Below are 19,203 nucleotides of genomic sequence, written 5' to 3'. Positions count from 1 at the left end.
GGAACTTCATAACCCTGACTGAAGATGCCTGGAAACTCCTCAACAGACTGATCAGAACAAGATCTTTCAGAACTTGAACACCTAAATAGCTATTAAAGACCGCACTGATAGTACATGTTGATACTATTGGCATGAATCAAAATAGTATTTTCTGGTCAACAAATGGTTTACAAATTCTGTAACTCAGAATATTAAAATATTTATATTCAAACAGGCTTCTATCTTTCAAAATATTACCCTATTATACACTCCTTGTCAATTCCTGATTTTTTTTTTTTCCCAAAGGCACCCAATGGACATACCTTGTTCAGCTTTCCAAGTGCTGATATTAAATCTGCCCATTCACTGGAATATTCAAAGTTCTTCAGTGCTTTGTCAACTGCTGCTACATAGTTTCTGTACTTGGAATCTGTCAGTAGCTCCAGCTCTTCTGTGTTCATCCTCCCACAGTGTCCCCACTAGAGACCAGCTTGTAATTCATGTACAGTCATTACCTATTCAAAATACATAAGCGAATCAAAACACAGATACATTACTAAAACAATTTTGTTCAGAGAACAAGACATTTTCCTCATGAAAGGCATGACAGAAATATCAAATTGAAGTTAGGCTATTTACAGCAAATCCTACAAAAAAGCATACATACTGCCCACAAATATTTAAAACATATCCTAAAGAGTGCATTTCGAACCAAATCTTCGTAAAAAATAAGAGACATTTGGAAAATTAATGCCTTGCCCCTTGCCCCAAAATCTGTTTATTCTAAACAATACAAGAGGATTCTTATTTTATTTTTCCCCACCCCTGAGTCCATCAGCAGAAGGAAAACCAAACAAAACAGAAAGAATACCTACAAAAAACAAACCAAAAAAACCACCACTCTGCCACAGCTCAGCCCTTCTGAAAACAGAGAACACCACTTTATTTATTTTAGAATTACTTCCAAGTAGAAGACTGAAGCACACACGTTAGGACACACATTATTCTGAAGTACTTTCATGCCTCAACCCATCTACAACGCTCATATTCCAATTCAGAAATACCACCCTACTTAGTATTTTTAATTATCATTCACACACACCAAAAATATAAGCCTAGGAGTGCCCTGTAATCAGAGGCTTTTCAAATTTTCCCTGTATATTTTAATCCCACGTTATTTACATGAGGCAATTAAGACGTTCTATTTTGTGAAACAGCACCTCGTAAATAATTTATGTCCTATGAAAGAATTTCATGAAATTCCAATCACTATTTTTATTTTTTTTCCTCTCTCTCTCTCTCCTCACACACACACACACACACACACTTTTAATACTACTTCAGTCTCAAGCACTTACAATCCATAATGGGAAATTCAGTTCTAGCATTTCTATGAAAGGAGACTTTTGAGTCCCTTTTAACTGAAGCCATATGGGAACTTTCTGTTATTCAACTTCAAAAAAAAACTTCACATTCAACAAATGCTGCTCTCCTCTGTCTCGATTAAAGGAACGCACAAAGAAAATTGCATGTTGTTTTTATCTGCAGATGAAACAGCCACCATGAATTAGCAATAACAATAAGGAAACTGCATTCACAAGACTGCCTACCAGGTACGATAAATAGAAATCATGCTGAAAACAACAGTTTCAGTGAGATCTTTCACCGTGAAAGAAGAGCCAGCCTCATTGGCACCAATTCTGCAAGCAGCAGCACGGCAAAATTGTGGCAATGTTTGAAATTAAAAATGTCTATGAAATAACAGAGCAGAAACACTAGCAGAAATAAAAAGTGATACTCTGATTTCTGGTGGTTCTACAGCTGAGGGATATAAAACCACGTTTTTTAATTCTATTAGGTAAAGTTCAAGGTTTTGAATGAGTTCAAGATGACTAAAAGTTAAATTTGTATTATTTCATGTAATAAATATGTTGTACAACATAGATCCAAAACACATACATACTTTCTAACCTTTTGTCATATATTATCAGCTTAAAACTCCTTATGAAGACACAAAATCCTTACATTTATATTTTTTCTACTCCTCCCTTCAAGCAGCACTCTGCCCAAAACAGTGTGCCATCTCCTAACTTCACCAATAGCTTTCATAAGAGCTCATCGCCATCTAAACATTGAAGCCTTGGGATCAACTGCTTGGTATTTGCACCTACCTGAAAGCCAACTCTTAACCAAGTTCTTACAAAAACCCCCAACACTACAAACTACAGTGGTACTTGTAACAGAAATGCTAAACTCATGGCCTCATACAGTGATTGAGCATCTGGTGGGAAGGCAGGGCCAACCCAGGGGACCTCAGGTGCATGCAACAAACCTTAGTGACCAGAAAGGGTGGGACCAGGATTGACTCCCCCCCCCCCAGACTTCATTTAAGGGTTGGCAGTGGAGGTGAAGGTATCTTGCTGCAGATCCCTACTCACCTATGGCCTTCCAAAGGTAAGCAGTTTTTCTTTGTTTGTTTTTGTATCTATTGCTGCTGTATTTGGATTGTCCTCATTTGCTCTAGTTTAGGATTGAGAAGCCAATACTATCACTGTACTTTGCATCACATTACAGCATCACAGTACGCTTTCTCTCTTTAGCACTCCATAAGGTAAATGTGAAGAAAACCACGTTCTAACATGCTCAAATTAGAGACAGCTATAAATCAGACTTGAAGTGTCATGACTGTGTCAAGCTTATCAGATAAGTATTCTAGCAGATTTTTGCTCCCTCTTTTTTGTCCCTTTGCTTAGCAGTTGCTTCTGAAGATCAATGCAAATCCGTCTTTAATCCTCTTGAGCTTCATTTTTTTTCAGAAGAACACTTTATAAAAAGTATTACTTTAGTCAGAGGCAGCACAGCACCATATTATGTGGTGCAGAGGGAACTCTGAGAAGCCACTAGTCTCCAACCTTCATGACACAGTAGATATAAAGTATCAGATATTCTCTCTTCTTCACTCCTCTCATTCACCTTACCTCTTCCAGAACTGAGATTCCGCATTTCTTATTTTTTTTCCCTCTTTGTTATTACTTTACCTCTCACATTGTTCATGTCCTGCTCATATCTCAGCATTACAAGGAAAGCAGCAAAAAAGAAAATAATCATATAGATTTTCATTCTTTTTGTCTGTAACTAGCATAGCAGGAGTGAATTAAAAGGTCTATATCTACTAACGTTTTACACTTCTGGTTCTGATGTCAGGCTAATGACGAATTGTCTCCAAGGCAGAATAGAAATGCAGAGTATTATTTCAAAATATATTCTGAGTGCTAAACCAGTAGTTTTCCTCATACCCCAATGGCACAAAGGACTTGACCTCTTTTTTACTTAAAAGTTTGTGTGGTTTCACTTTATAATAACCATATTCTCTTTGGATTAAGATCAGAAAGAGAAGAGTTTTGCTTTGAAATAGTTACAGAATACCAACATATTTCTCAAAGAGACTGTTGTGAGGCTGCCAGTATCTGATCTCCAAATGTAAGGTAAAATGTTAACACTAAAAAGAAGAAAGGACCAACATACAAAAGCAATAGATTCACCTTTTCCCCAGCACAAAAGACTGAGGAAGAACTTAACACAGTGAATAATGCTTTTTTTTGAGTCAAGAAAGCATCATTATCATCTTTTATTCAGCTACTACGTAAATGCAACCTCTTATGGCTGTGTGGAAAAGAGAACTCTGTCTTCCTGAAGTGCTTGAAAAATCTGAAAGCCAACAATTTAGACTGATCCAAGATTATCAAAGGTTAGACAAAAACAGCAGAAACACAACATTAAAAGAACAGTATTTTTTTGTCTTAATAAACTGGTCAAAGTATTCTGTTCCTATTAGGAAAAAACACAAACAACAAAATGAATAATCTGTATTTTTAAACAACAGTTTGTTGCTTACCAGCTGAAACTAATGAAATTATCCTGGTCTTCTAGTTTGTATTTTCATTTATTCATACAATATCAATTTGGAAGTCCTGCATAGAAAAGAAAAACGTATTTCTTACCACCCTATGGTTATGATCATGTTTCCTTGAATTTTTATATAATATATAAATATAAAATGTAATATATTTATCTTTTAAAATGAAGAGATGAAGAGCATCACTCCTCGTTTTTGTTTTTGTTTTGTTTTTTTCCCCTTTTGGCATACACCTCACAAAGTGAGATCAAATCTTTTCATATTGAAGGCACACCTGGCTTCCTGGAGAGTCTGTCAGGACATGGACAACAACTGACTAGTTAGATGACCGTGCCTCTTAACAGATGAGGTAAAGGAAACACCAGTGTATGAGAATAACAGTTATTGCTCATGATGAATATTTACATTATCTGAGAAATACATCTACTTCCAAACTATTTGATAATCACAGAAGCAGGCCTTGATGCTTACTACCTTCTACTTTAACTTCAAGGGAACAACAAAATGACAAGAACAGACACCACACAATTCTGGATACATCTAGATACCTGTACTTTTAAGGCATGTCTTTGTCAAAGAAAGCAGTTACCTGGCCTGTGGATCTCCTTTTGCTGAGGGTTATATAAGCCTGCAAATCCCTTCAGCACTGAGGCAATACAGTCTTTCCTTTGTGTCATGTTAGAATGCTCCTCCTACAACTGTATTTTTCACAGCAAATGATCATCCTTCCCAAACTTACGTGCTCGAGAGCCTTCTGTGTCGCATCAAGACAAACTATTGGACCATTTATGAGACTAAATGGCTCTGGCTGAAGCTAAAGAAACTACATTGACAAGAACTGTTTACATTAACGTATTCAATATAAGTAGGTCTTAACTTTATCACAAGATTGAAAGACTTTCCAACTACTCATAAACACTCTAGCAGCTGTTGTACCCCAAAGCTCCTCTCCAGGTTTGATTTGCTGCTGTCCCATTCTCACATTTTTTTTTTTTTTTTTTTTCAAGCTTCCCAGAACTCAATAGGCTTATCTGCTTTCCACCCACCTGCAATACAGAACAGGTCACTTGCTGGTGCAAGCCAAGGGGCTGATCATTGTGGAGTGTAGACATGCTTACCCTTTCCTCAAGATTTGTCCCTAGTACAGCATGAACCTTAGCTAACAATCCTGCTCGCTTGGAATTCAGAGTTCTAGCAGTTCAATGTCTATTCAAGGTCTATTTCTGAAGTTATCTAGTGATTCAAGCTATGGAATGTACAGGAAAAGAAAAAACCTAGCAGATAAGAAAGATTTCATGTTTCACAGTGTTTGATTTAAGCTGTATACAGTGCCCACATACCAAGCTGATAACTGCAGAAACATCTTTACTCAATATGAACAGATTTAAACACACAGAGAACAGAAGTCCTGTCATTTGACAATTCATTACACTTCACTTTTCCTCAGAAGTGTTTAAAAGCATAAACAGTAAACTACTATAAATTCCAAGCTAGTGTCTTAATACAAAAATCTTGCACTGGAAATATATATTTTCTTCTACCAATAAACAAAGACTTTCCAATTATAACTATCTGTTTCTAAAATTAAAGTCCTCTTATATTCAGAATGTGTCAAAAATACATCTTAATGCCTTCTGAAGAGCAGCTTGAGCTTGTTACTTCAGCCAGTTGTTATTAAATACAGCAATGAAAAATATAAAAGATGAGGTATGACTAACAACTATATATTCACTGTACATTGAACTAGCCCAAACCTCACTGCTATCCTGCAGGAACGTAGAGAACTCTATGAAATGTATTATTGTGACAAGTAACTCCTCAATACACTTTTCTATCAAATAAAAATTCACAGGTAAGAACTATTCTTCCACAGAAAGAAATGATACCAAGTCAGGTGTTCGTATTCCTTTTAATTATCCATATTGATGACCTCTAAATGACCATGAAATGTTTTTCTGAGAGACTCTCACTTAATTCTTGTTTGAATGAGAATCAAACACGTATGGCCTGTAATACAAAGACTAGATTAAACAACTGAATAGATTCTGAAGCCAGTAGAGAACACATCCATGAAACAAGCTTATCACTACGTTTAAAAAACAAAACAAAAAGACCTGTCTATAGAAACACATTAAGTACCCTTTTTCTTCTTTTGGCTGTATGGGAAGTAACAAAGAAAGAATGAAAGATTCTCAGTTTACCACTGAGAGAATTCTGATGGGAATAGATAAGATATGCAAATGTTCTTCCTGCTTTTGCTCTTTTATGGTGTTCTGGAGTCTGACATACACCAGATATGACTTCATCAAGAGTAATAAGTAACAAGCTCAAAAATTCTTAAGGAACATCCAGCAAGCCTTCTCGTAATCAGCTTCTCTATTTAATATTTAAGAACAGAAATCAAGATCTTGACTTAGATCTACAACTGGTCAGTATTTCCCTCTAATTCAGGTACACATTTGCAGGAAAGAAGAGAAAAGCACTCAGAATTTAACCTCTACTGTTTTGATATTTTTGCAGAGTTTCCCTTCTTAAATTTCATTTCACCTCAGCTTGCAAAGCTATCATCTTTATAACCAATTCAAATTCTAACAGCAAAGCTTCTATTTAAATAAGAGTAAACAGCACAGGTAAAGGCATTTTCGACTGTCTTCTATAATAGAGTAACCTTCATTTAAATCCTTGTGCTGACATTTCAGTAATTCCAGTGGGAAGATAGAATATCTCATTGATTGATTTAAGCATGAAAAGTAGCCACCCAGAGTAAACCAGTCACTGTGACAGTGTCAAGACAAAGGGAAACATTAAATCCTACCTCAGAAGTGTAACGTATGTGGCCTATCACCTATTCACTGCAGCAGAACCAGTTGCTATGGGTTGATGTGGCTTGGCTTACCCCCCTGTATTGGTGCAGCCTTTTTCAGTTGTCCACAATCAAATTGGCAACGTCACAGTTAGCAATTTCCCAACCTTCATTTAAAAAAAATTACAAGTCTGCATATTGGAAAGCAGGTTGTCCCTATTACTTTGAACAGATTACGTTAAGTATTTATCTGACATCACTAGATCCATGGTAACCACACAAATTTGGAAGGCTGGAGAAAACAGCAGGAAAATGAGTGCTCATGCTGCAGCCATGCATGCACCTGCACCCCTGCTGTGCATGACCACTGCCTCTGCCCACAGTGAGCTCTGTGCTCTCCCTGCCATGCGGTGCCACTCACTCAGCTCCCACCCACCCTACTGTGCAGCAACTGGGAGGTACATCATTTGAGTCACCTTCTCTCCAGGTATCTGACTGCAGGAACAAGGAAAGGTTTCTAAAATGAATCACAATTAATTTTTGCTTTTATGTTTCAGCCTCATTGCTTCAAGTAATCATTATTATACCCTTAACTGGAAACTCTTTTTAATTAACTAGCTCATCTGACCTCCTCCAACCATTTACTGACTGAAGACTCAGCTTGAGGTACTCTTTTTCTCTTGCTTATGTTTTACTGTCAGCCAACTAGTATTAATGCAGTAAGGAATTTTAAAAACAATACAAACAAAAAACACAACAGCAACAACTCAAACCCATTTAAACCCAAACTTGTACAGCATTTGCTTTAAAGAAGTTTGCCAATTCATAGATACGTTTCAGCCTGGAAAACAAGAAAGGACCACATGAGTTTCGTTGCCTTACGCTGAGTAGGTGGTATTCTCCTCCTCAAAGAGGAGCCTTACTTCTACCCAGCACCGAGTTTGCATTGTGACATCTTCAGCATTCCAACACTGAATTTAAAGCAAAATCCACTAACTTTTTTTTTTTAAAAAAAAGCCTATGTATTCATTTTTTATTCTTTGCTCACAATAACTTTAAAATTGAAGAATTCAATCTTTTATTCATCCATTCCTGTTGTTCTAATACATAGCTTCAAGTGAATTTGCCTTCCTGTCTCCAAACCACCCTGATATTTCTTTTCAGTGTTCGCAAAAACGTTTGTTGGAAGTTCCCCATCCTGAGTCTTGCCAATGCCAAGCTTGGGTAACACTCTGTCCAATCTCCTTTTTTAATTACCTTGAAATCTTAAGATGTTACTAATTCATTTATTTCTTATTCCTACCAACTTCTATCTTTTGATGCTCATATAAATTCTGAAGTAGCAGTACAAGCCATATGCATACCGACACATAACCTAGAGTGTGGTTGTATTTTGCCATGTGTCTGACTGCACACGTTCTGGAGATGGATGACAGAGAGCTTTGTAAGGTAGAGTCTTCTGATGACTGCTCTGGAAACAAATCTGTTGGACCAAAACTTGTTTGCCTTGTTACTGTCAGAAGTAAACCACAAAGGACGTAAATGATTAAATTCTCTCTGATTTATAGATAGTAGAAATAAATTACATAAAACACCATTCCTTAGCTTCACTTTTTTTTAGGTGGCTATATTCAAGTACAAGTTTCTAATGTTCCTCCTACAGAAGAAGTTACTAATGGAAAAAATCCATCAATGACTCCAGTTATGCATGCTCAACTATGCAGATACTCTAAAATCTCTAGTGAGGAAGCACGTACCATAGAACATAAGCAAACTAAAATATAAATGATAAAAATAGTGTTCCATTGATCAGCAAAATCATCTCTTGAGTAGCTTTGGTGTTGTATTTTTCTTTGTTCAGATACTGGGGATAAATGGTTGATCCTGCACTGCTTCTCTCTTGAACCTGGGGAAAAGGAGAAGCAGCCTGTTTCTGTTTTTATTATTTATGGTTTAAAATATTCTCAGCTACAAGTCAAGGCAACGTGATTATTAATCTGAAAGGCAGTTTAAATGCATACAAATAAGCTCTACTGTATAAAGTTCTGCTCTTCCATTCTATACAGATTCCATTCTATAGCAAGTGCTGTTTTTATTGTCTCTAAGTTCTGTCTCTGTCCTATTTCCTATTTTTCTCAACTGTTTTCAAAACATTTTTATCTTCTTAAACCAACAACAAAGGTAGAACAGTAATACATATCTTCAGTCAGTCTCATCCAAACAATCCTCCCCAGATAAGAAAACTCTAAAAAATAAAGGTGGGAAACAGTAAAACTGGTCAAGACAACTAAGCCAGTGATGAATTAAGAGAATCATTCCCCCTCCACTTATTTAAGTGAGTAATACTGGCAGATTAATACAATTTAAAGTCCACCCACACCAGACAGATTGCATTCTTACCAGTTTAGTTTGCAGTGCATGTGATGAGTATTTCTAGTGGTCAGTTTAGTATGTCAGTACTTGTGCACAAGAAAAGTACTGCCAAAATAAATATAACCTGCCCAATGAACATAACCATGCGCTAAAATGCGCAGCCACAGTCCTACTGGAAGATGTACGATTACTTGTTTGTGCAAGATGCTGTTTAAATACCTGCTGTCACAACTGTCACCAACAGGTGGGGAAAATATGACATTCAGTAAGCCAGAAATGCAGCTCTCTTCACCTATTTCTCATTTACAGGTTACTTAGATCCCAGAAGTGCCTATTCTCATTTCAGTTAGAAGAAAACCAGGAATTATGCTGCTGACATTTTGCCTTTTTCTAAAGTGGCATTCACCCTTATAACATTCATCCATGTTATATTAAAGGTGACTGTACTTTTTGGATAACCACAGTGTCCAGGCATCATACTATCATTAGACATGAGGAAGGATATTATTGTATTTCATCCTATTTTTATGGAAATTTATCCATACTCAGAAAAAAAGCACATTTGATGTGTAAATATTTAGATACATAGCTATTTAGAACAGATACAGATGGAGGCCTGGCAACAAAATTACAAATTACAATGCTCAACCTTACACAGTCCTGGTTACCTGCAAACATCTAGAAGATTACAGTTTAAGAGTCTTCCATCCATTCCCAGTTGTGTAGGCAGAACTCAGGTAACACACTGTGCAGTTATCTGAGACCCATAACATTACTGCATATGGGAAGAAGGCATAGGAATGCTAATTACTCAGCAATGAGAATGCAAGGACTCCCCCAAAGCAAGTTCACCAAAAGTATGGCTCATCTCCAGCAGATTTTAAGACATTTAAGGAGGCAAATTGCTTAGGCCTCTCTGATTATTATAACAGGTGTGCAAATGCTATTAGTAAAAATGCTCAACAGACAAGCCGTCGTACATTTATCAAGTGGGCATCACAAGATATAAGGATATGATATTTAGATGATATTTAACCACCACAAGACTAAGGCCGCTCCAGCATCAACAGATGGAGTTTAACCCCGTGCTGCACAAACGGCTGACGTATGGTGTTGCCCACCAAACATCACACGCTGCGGCCAGCGGGACCAAACAGCGGCCCACAGACCTGGTGTGCTCAAGGTCAAAGCGGGACAGCCCCGCGCTCGGGCACGGACAGTGGGACGTCCGTCCGGGCGAGATGGCTGCCCCCCGGGCACGGCGTCTACCTGCCCCCCAGGCAGGGCACGGCCGGGCGCCGGTGCTCTGCAGCGCGGGGCCCGCTCAGCGCCGCCGGGCAGCCCGCGGGGCGCGGCGGGAAGGGCCGGCCGCCACAGGTGAGCCGTCGCACGGCGCCCAGCGGACTGGCCGCGTTCCCCCGCACCTGCAGCCCGCCCTTGGGCGGATGCGCCGCCGGCCCGGCCCTCCTCGGCGAGCCGGTGGGGAAGGCGGCGGCAAGCGGGCCCGTCAGGGGGAGAGGAGGGCGGGCTCGGCTCCCGCCGCCCGCCGAAGGAGGAAAGGGAAGGGAGAAGAGAACGCCAGGGAGCCGCCTTACCTCAGCGACCCCGCCGGAAGAGCCGCGCCGCCGCCGGCCGCCCCGCGCCACCCTGACAGCTCCCGGCGTGCCCCGCGCGCCGACGCACCGCGCCGCCTGGCGGAGCGCCGCGTCAGCAGCGGGTTGGGGGGGCTCCTCACCGTGAGCCCGAGGCGACTGTCCTCACGGTTGTAAGTCTGCTAGCTCGTGGCTTATGTTAACAGCCAGCAGCTGAAGGAGCCCGGCTTTACTCTCACGGTGTGGGGTAATGCAGAGGAGATGGCAATCGCTTCCTCGTGGAACTATTTCATAACTCTACTGCATAAATTCAGATTCAGCTCAATACTCAGTACTGCATAAATTCAGTCAGCCCCCAGTTCCTTGGGACGTACGCAGGCACTGAGTACAGCCACACACCCTGTATTTCCAAGTGAAGCAATGTGTCGGCCCTTACTTTTTGTTACAGGACAATACAAATGCACCTGAGATTTAATTCCTACCCAGAGGTCAGCAGTGCATATAGGGCCACTTAGTATAAGAAAGCAACTTCTTAAGCAGAGAGTGATAGGACAAGGGGAAATGGTTTTAAACTGAGAGAGGGTAGATTAAGTTAGATGCCAGGAGGATGTTCTTTACTCAGAGGGCAGTGAGGTGCTGGCACAGCTGCCCAGAGAACTATAAGTGCCCCATTTCTGGAGGCACTCGAAGCCAGGTTGGATGGACCCTGGGCAGCTGAGCTGGTGGGGGGCAGCCCTGCGCACGGCTGGTGTCTTCAGGCAACAGGAGAATGCTGTATTCTCTACCTGCAGATCTGCAATTGGAGAACAGGCTCTGTGCTGTGGTAGCAGATGACAGAATGAAAGGTACCTCTGAAGAACCACTGGAGCTCTCCAAGCCCTGAGCACATGGCAGCACCACTATGAGGAAGTGGCGGATGATGGCAGCTGGTGACTGTTGTGGAGGATGAAGGACACCATCTGCCACCTGGACTTTTGGCCTACTGCCCCCAACCGCTTCTACACAGAGGCACCAATGACGCTGCCTTCTCTGTGGAGCAGCATCATAGATGTGGGGAACTTTTCATAGAATCACAGAATGGCCAGGGTTGGAAGGGACCTCAAGGATCATGAATCTCCAACCCCCCTGCCACAAGCAGGGCTACCAACCTCCACATTTAACAGCAGACCAGTCTGCCCAGGGCCCCATCCAATCTGGCCTTGAACATCTCCAAGGACGGGGCATCCACAACCTCTCTGGGCAGCCTGTTCCAGCACCTCACCACTCTCTCTCTAAAGAACTTCCCCCTGACATCCAACCTAATTCTTTCCTTCCTCAACTTAAAACCATTTCCCTTGTCCTGCTGTTATCTACCTTTCCAAAGAGTTGACTCCCCTCCTGTTTGTAGGCTCCCTTTAGGTACTGAAAGGCTGCAATGAGGTCACCCCGCACCTTTCTTTTCTGCAGGCTGAACAAGCCCAGCTCCCTCAGCCTGAACTCTTGTATGAGATGGACAACAGGCTGTGCGACAGTTTGTGATTCAGGATCAGAAGAGACTGGTAAGAGTGGAAGCTTGGTGGCCACCTAGTGAAGGTAAAAAATCATAGAATCATTAAGGTTGGAAAAGACCACTGAGATCATCTAGTCCAATCACTGACCCATATCCACAAACCATATCCATCAGTGCCACATCCACACAGTTTTTAAGCATCTCCAGAGACAGTGACTGCACTATGTACCTGGGCAGCCTGTGCCACTGCCTTACCACTCTTTCTGATAAGTTATCCTAATATCCAACCAGAACTCGTCCTGGTGCAATGTGAGGCCATTCCTTCTTACCCTATCGCTGTTACCTGGTAGAGGAGGCTGACTCCCACCTCACCGCAACTCTCTTTCAGGGAATTATAGAGAGCAATGAAGTCTTCCCTGGGTCTCCTTTTCTCCAAACAGAACTATCTCAGTTCCCTCATGCGCTCCCTGCAAGCCTGTGCTCCAGACCGTTCACCAGCTTCTGGAAACACCCTAACACTTCAATGTCTTTGTTGTGAGGGGCCCAAACCTGAACACAACACGCGAGGTAGCAAGGGGTTGATGCAGGGAGTTCTCTGTCATCCCAGCGCCTGGTTACAGCTGCTGGCCTCGGGGCTGACCAGCCCTGCGCACCAGCCGAGGCAGAACAGAGCAGCGCTGCAGAGAGACGGCCGCGAGGCCGGACAGCGCCGGCACCTAGCTGCAGGCGGCGCTGCGGCAGGAGGCCGCGGTTGCAGCTCTGGACAGGCGGAAGAAGCAGCCGCTTCCTTCCTGCGCGGGCTGTTGGAGGCGCTGCGCCGGCATGGTGTGCGCGTTCCTGCTGGAGATCCGGCGGGGGACGCAGAGCGCCTTGCTCGTTATCCGGTAGCACGGGAACCCTTCCACCCTCCTTCTTTCCCTCCCTCCTTTTGGGTCTGAGCGGGACCTGCGCGTTGCGCGGCGCTGGGTAGCAATTCCTTATGCGGGATAATAATAATAAAAAAAACAATAATACGAAACCTGTTTTGCCTTTCCAGCGAGGCGAGCTTGCGGAACCTGCCGGCCGACATCTCGGTGGCTCCGGGCCGGCTGGAAGTGAGGAGCAGCTCCGCCTGCGGGGTGGCTGCGTTGCCGCCAGGGGTCAGCCTGGCTCCGTCCTCCTGCCGCGGGCTGCGGCGCCTGCACGGAGATGGCCTGCACCTGCACCTGCGGCTGCGCGATGTGCCCCGCGCCGCGGGTAAGGCTGCGCGCCGGCGGGCACTACTGATAGTCACGGCTTCTGGGTGCATCGGCAGCGATCTGCTCTAAAAAGCAAAACTGCGTGAGGTGACGCAGAGAGGGAAGTTTGCTGAGTAATTTCTGCGTGGGAGTTTAAGAGCTGTGTTCGACTCCCTCCCCATGCCTTCCCTCTCCTATTTCACGTTTAGTTGCTAAAAATGCAGTAATATGACTCATTCTGGCTATAATGCAAAAATTGCCAATGGCCATTTATATAAGTGTGTTTTATATAAGTTTTATGTTTTATATAAGTTTGTGAAACTTGTCTCTTATGTATCTAGAATGTTCTTAAGTGCCTTTTCTTTGTGATTGCTGCCTAATTCTAAAATACCAACTACCTTTGCTGAGAATATACCTTGATGTCAGAAAGCCTGTTTATGCATAGAGTTAGGCTTACACTTTTTCTTCTGCCTGACATTGATTATTGTTCTCTGGATGCTTCTGTAAGTGTTTGTTTGTTTGTTTGTTTGTTTTTTAAATTTAGAAACTTGTATTTTAAGCTATCTGATCTGTCTCCTGAGACTGTGTTCTCTTTACTGACCTGTAGAGGGTATTGCCGACTGTCTGTTCTTTGAGTGATACCACCACGACTGTATCTTACCTGGCTGAGGATCTGAGGATTGAAGACTGCTGCCCTTTTTTTTTTTTTTTTTTTTTTTTAAGCACCCAGATATTTTTTATTGTGTATTGGGAAGTACCTCATATGGCAGAGACACTCACTAATAGGCCAGGCTGGATGCGGCTCTGGGCAGCCTGGTCTGGTTGGTGACCCTGCACATAGCAGGAGGTTGAAAACTAGATGATCGTGGTCCTTTTCAACCCAGGCCATTCTATGTTTCGTTCTATGTTTCGTTCTATGTTTCGTTCTATGTTTCGTTCTATGTTTCGTTCTGATCATTGCACGGGAGAAGCATTGAATATTAGTTTGTACAATCTGTGTAATGATACTCAGCTCCTCCAACTGAGAGAGTACACACAATTAAATTACTCACAAACTAAATTCCTGTCATGCAGTATGGGGCATGAGTTGGAGGTGGCAAGTTTATCCCATCTCATTACTTGTTTCTACAGGTAAATAAATTAAGGTTGTGTGTAGAATGTCACTGTTTTGCTTTGTTTTTCAGATTCTTATCTTGCTTAAGAGTGAAGTTATTGAAAAGACTTTTTGTTTATGAGTGAAAACTTTGCCCAGCCTTGAAGATTACTGTCTTCTCTTGTTTGTAGAATTGGTTTATAATCTGAGGGAAAGCCTGAAACCACAGAAGAGTTACATCTTTTACTGCCAGTCCTGTGGTGACATCATAGTAAAAGAAAGGTAAGGACCGCAGTGTCTTGCACTTATGTCAGTAACTGCCGTACTAATTGGTGTTTGTATTATTTTCTCTACTTAGATAGTTAAAAGATGTTAATTTTGAACTTGTTAGTTAAGAATACCTTGAAACACTTCTACAGATGACTAAAATCAAAATTGTCTGAAACAACTTTTATGTATTTATTCATTTATTCATTTTGGCTTAGAAGGTAGAAATAGCTAACTGACAGCATTATGGTGCATTGTCCTGCAAGGTGGGAAATCTGAATTCTCTTCTTGGTTGTCTCCGGTGCCTCAAACAAGACATTTGTTTTTGTGGCTGGACTTTGCTGTGCATAAAAACAAAATGCTGAAATATTTTGAATTGCGAATAAAAAGTTCAACACATTTTTAATTTTCATTGATTCGAAAATACTCAGAGTCTTTGTTTAACTGACAGCTCTGCTGTATCTAAGGGATACATCTGTACATAACAGATACATAAGTATCTGTTCATTGCAGAGAAGTTGGCCTAGATGTCCTTTAACAGTCCCTTCCAACTCAGAAAGATTCTATGAAGACTGTAACCTAGACTTCTTTCTTCCTGTGTACTTTGAGGGATCCTTTTCAGTTCTGTCCACTCTGTTAGGAAATTTCTTCAGTCACAGTGCTGTTATAGAGTAGCTGGCCAGGATGGAGGTGTTGTCAGCAGCTCTCTTCTTCTGTCTTTTAAGCAAAGCTGGCTTCCACATTACTTTGGAAATGCTGAATTTGGGAAGTTCAGGAGCAGTTTCTTAGCTATACGACTTGACCTTCTCTACTCCTTACAAAGTGAAACACAGAATGAATGAATGAATCATAGAATGTCTTGGGTTGGAAAGGATCTCAAAGATCATCTAGTTCAAACTCCCCTCCCATAGGCAGGGCTGCTAGCCACTAAATCAGGTGCTAGATTGGGCTGCTCAGTTTTGCATCCAGTCTGTCATCAAACATCTCCGGAGATGAGTGTAGAGGAAATGCTAAGTCATGGCTTGAAATGGGTGGGAAGGCAGGGCCAACCCAGAGGAGCTCAGGTGCATGCAATGTATCTGAGTAACTGGAAAGGGTGGAGCCAGGATCAACACCCTCCCCTCCCCCCCAACCTCATTTAAGAGTTGAAAGTGCAGGTTTTCCTTTGTGTCTGTGGCTGTTGCATTTAGGCTTATTCTCACTTGCTCTAGCATAGCACTTTGCTGTTTGCCACTGTCGTTGCTGTGCCTTCCATTGCGTTGTAGCATTGCAGTGAGGCATTCACAACCTCTTTTGGCAGCCTGTGCTGGTGCCTCACCAGCCTCTCAGTGAAAAACTTCTCTTGAACATCTAATCTACATCTCTCCTCTTATAGTTGAAAACTGTCTCTTCTTGTCTGGTTACTATCTATCCATGTAAAAAGTTGGTTTCCCTTCTCCTTGTAAGCTCCCTTCAAGTACTGGAAGGCCACAATGAGGTCTCCCTGGGGCCTTCTCTGCTCCAAGCTAAACAAGTGCAGGTCCCTCAGCCTTTTTTCACTGGATGGTGATCCAGCCCTTCTGGTTCTCCTCTGGATCAGTTCTACATTCTTGCTATACTGGGGCCCCAGGCCTGGGCACAGTACTCCAAATGGGGCAAAGTAAAGAGAGACAATCACTTCCCTCAGTCTCCTGGCCACCCTTCTTTTGATGCATCTCAGGATACTGTTTGCCTTCCAGGCTACAAGAACACTGTACCATCTCATGGTAAGTTTTTCATCTACTAGGACCCCAAAGTCCTTCTCCACAGGGCTGCTCTCAATGAGTTCTTTCAGTTTTTTATAGATATTTAGGATTGTCCTAACCCAAGTACAGCATCTTGCGCTTGGCCTTATTGAACCTCATTAGGTTCGCATGGGCCCACCTTTCAAATTTATTCAGGTCCCTTTGGGTGGCATTTGTTCCATCTGTTGTAACAACTGCATCTCTGAGCTAGGTGCAATCCACAGACTTGCTCAGTCTTATTATATATGCCACTAGTAAAGATGTTAAAGATTACTGGTCCCAAGATGGACCCACTGAGGGACATGACTTGTGACTGACCTCCACCTGAACATAGAGCCGTTGACCACAACCCTCCGGCTGTGACTTCCTAGCCAGTTCCTTATCCACTAATCCACTGTTTGAACCCATATCTCCAATTTGGAGATAAGAATGTTGCGTGGGACCTTGTCAAAAGCTTTGAAAGAGACCAGGTAGTCTGCAGAGTGAATGAGAAGTTTAATAAAAAGCTGCTGCGTTTTCTGTATCTTGTGATGAAGAATTTTGACAGCTTCAGCTGCATGTGTATAAAGTGTTAGAGACACACTTGACACACTTGCAGTGTTTTATGGTCTGTGTCACTCCTAATACTCAAAATGGTAATGCAAATGTAAATCAGTAATTTTTTTTTTTTTTTTGTCATACGTACAGATTTATGGTTATCCTGAACATAAATGGGGGAGGGTTTTGGGCTTTCTCTGATGAAATGTCTCATCAGAAAGTCTAGCAATAAGCTTTTGATAGATTTATAGGGTAATGAAACTTATAATTTCTAGTCAGAAGCATTTGCTTTCAAAAAATCTTTTATATTTTCATCTCGGAGTGGGTATTTTCCTGAATTTCAGCACACCAAATTGGTATGTGTGGAATTTACATATTTTGGTTCAACATCCTACAGTGTAACATAATTTGAATTTTTAGAAAGGAAAAAAAAAAAGACATAATACATCACACGTAAAACATTTCTCCTTGCAGAAGACCTCTGACCCCCTTGAATGTTATCTCTAAATTATATTGACTCGTGTAAGGATAGAAGGTTGGAGCTGCCAGTGTGTCAGTTTCTGTTTTACCACTCCTGCTCTTCCAAAAAAGACAATACTTTCAGAAATAAAAATTGTTTGCTGTTCACTGCGTAGTCCAGAGACCTTGCTAATGAGAACACAGGTGATGGGATTGAAGGGAAGTTGAATAACTGTGTATGTGAGAGCTTAATAAAGTGTGCATTGCTTGAAAAGTGTCTGTAATAAAATCAGTCTGATATCTAGAAAAGGATATCTTTAAAGAAACTGAAAGAAATGGAATTTAGTTTAGATGTCTCCTAGGAGACATAAGAGTCGTCTGGTATGTGCATAGTTGCTGCAACAGTGGTAGTTACGGTATTTAGCTGAAGCAAGAGGATTTTAGGTTAAAATGAAAAAACATATTCTAAAGCTTGTTTTTTTTTGTTTTTTTTTTACCACTAGAGATAGTCTGCAATTTCTATCACTTTGAAGAGTAGATGAGAGAAGTATGTCTGGGATGGTTTAAGTGTTGTGAATCCTTTCTTGAGACAGGGAAATGGACTGGATGAGAGTTTTCAGCTCAGTTTTCTGTTATTCCCTCAATGTTTTCTGAGATCCACTGGATTAGTCTGTCTCCTTTGGGAGTCTTGATGACTCTTCAGGCATAAGGGTTATGCTCTCTGCTTCTTCCGCGTTATCCTTACATTAGAGGAAGTGGTTAAATTTTTGTTTTTTTCTCATAATTTTAAGAGTTGCAAAGAATTTGGGGTATTTTATTTCTCTCCTTACAGTTATACATACATACAGTATGAGTGTAGGTCATAGATAAAATAATTCTCTAAGATGTTGTAATGTATGAAAGGCTGAATGTTGCAAAAAATAATATTTAGAAATTGACTATTAAGAAATTACTGTTTCAATTAGCCCCAAGCCTGAGCAACTTTACTACACAAGTATTCTATTGAAAAACTGATTGTAGAAGTCTTTTAATCGGACTTTTCATTTACTAGTAGCTTTAAGCTTGACAGCTGTCAAGTTGGTCTTTCCAAAAAGATGGCTGCTCCTAAAGAATCCCATTGGATCTCCTATCTTTTCTTCCTTTCTAGAACTGAAGTGTCAAGTACTTATTTTTACTCCTTTACTTTTTGTTTCAGGCATTTTCAATAAATAGGATGATGTGATTGGCTGCATAAATATTAATTAATAATGATGATAGAGAATGTTTATATAATGTAGTTTTACATTATATAAGAATCTCTACGGCCAAATCCTCACCTTAGCAAGGAAGCCCATTACTGCAACTGTCTTAGACTAGTACCTACCTTTTAGCTTTTTAAAACTTAAGCACCTAGCCTTCTGTTTGGAGACAGCATTTCTAAAGGGAGGTTTAGGTTTATTAGATGCTTTCAGAAGGAGACTGTGTCTCTTAATTTCTCTCTGGCTATATAACTACCTTAAAGCAGAAACTTAGCTATTGGTTATCAAGGTTATAAGTTTTATTTGCAGGCTAGAGTTTATTATTGTGTTTGGCAGCTTTAAGGGAGTCAGCACCTGGTAGACTTCAGGCTTCTTTTTTTATTATTTTTTCCTGGAAAGCTAATTTCAATTAAGTGTTAACATTTTTCCAGTTCTAGAAACAGAATCTAGAATAAGGCTTTTCAAGTCTGAATGGTG

The 19,203-nt window shown here is 41.2% G+C and overlaps 2 protein-coding genes across 7 annotated transcripts in view; one reads left to right on the top strand and one right to left on the bottom strand.

Moving 5' to 3' along the window:
• Positions 1 to 10,743, bottom strand: part of DOP1A (DOP1 leucine zipper like protein A) — a 60,160-nt gene extending 49,417 nt beyond the window's left edge. For 5 of the 6 annotated variants that reach the window (XM_042881605.1, XM_042881630.1, XM_042881620.1 and 2 more), the window contains exons 1-3: positions 10,667 to 10,743; positions 3,875 to 3,950; positions 303 to 494 (exon numbers count right to left, since the gene is read on the bottom strand). In XM_042881605.1, coding sequence (XP_042737539.1) covers positions 303 to 440 — 138 coding nt within the window. In that variant the 5' untranslated portion in view covers positions 441 to 494; positions 3,875 to 3,950; positions 10,667 to 10,743. The remainder of the gene's footprint in view (positions 1 to 302; positions 495 to 3,874; positions 3,951 to 10,666) is intronic. The other variant, XM_042881613.1, reaches the window with a different exon arrangement.
• A 689-nt stretch (positions 10,744 to 11,432) lies between these two features.
• UBE3D (ubiquitin protein ligase E3D) overlaps positions 11,433 to 19,203 on the top strand; it is a 78,700-nt gene continuing 70,929 nt past the window's right edge. The window contains 6 exon segments of the mRNA XM_042893421.1: positions 11,433 to 11,508; positions 12,760 to 12,849; positions 12,852 to 12,940; positions 12,942 to 13,036; positions 13,189 to 13,388; positions 14,654 to 14,744. Of these exon segments, the coding sequence (XP_042749355.1) occupies positions 11,433 to 11,508; positions 12,760 to 12,849; positions 12,852 to 12,940; positions 12,942 to 13,036; positions 13,189 to 13,388; positions 14,654 to 14,744 (641 nt within the window).

The sequence above is a fragment of the Lagopus leucura genome, unplaced genomic scaffold (genome assembly GCF_019238085.1).
Source record: "Lagopus leucura isolate 7727_CA_CO unplaced genomic scaffold, USGS_WTPT01 Super-Scaffold_73, whole genome shotgun sequence".
Lineage (NCBI taxonomy): Eukaryota > Metazoa > Chordata > Aves > Galliformes > Phasianidae > Lagopus > Lagopus leucura.
Note: the sequence above shows the minus strand (reverse complement) of the source record. Positions and strands in the feature narration are given on the sequence as shown.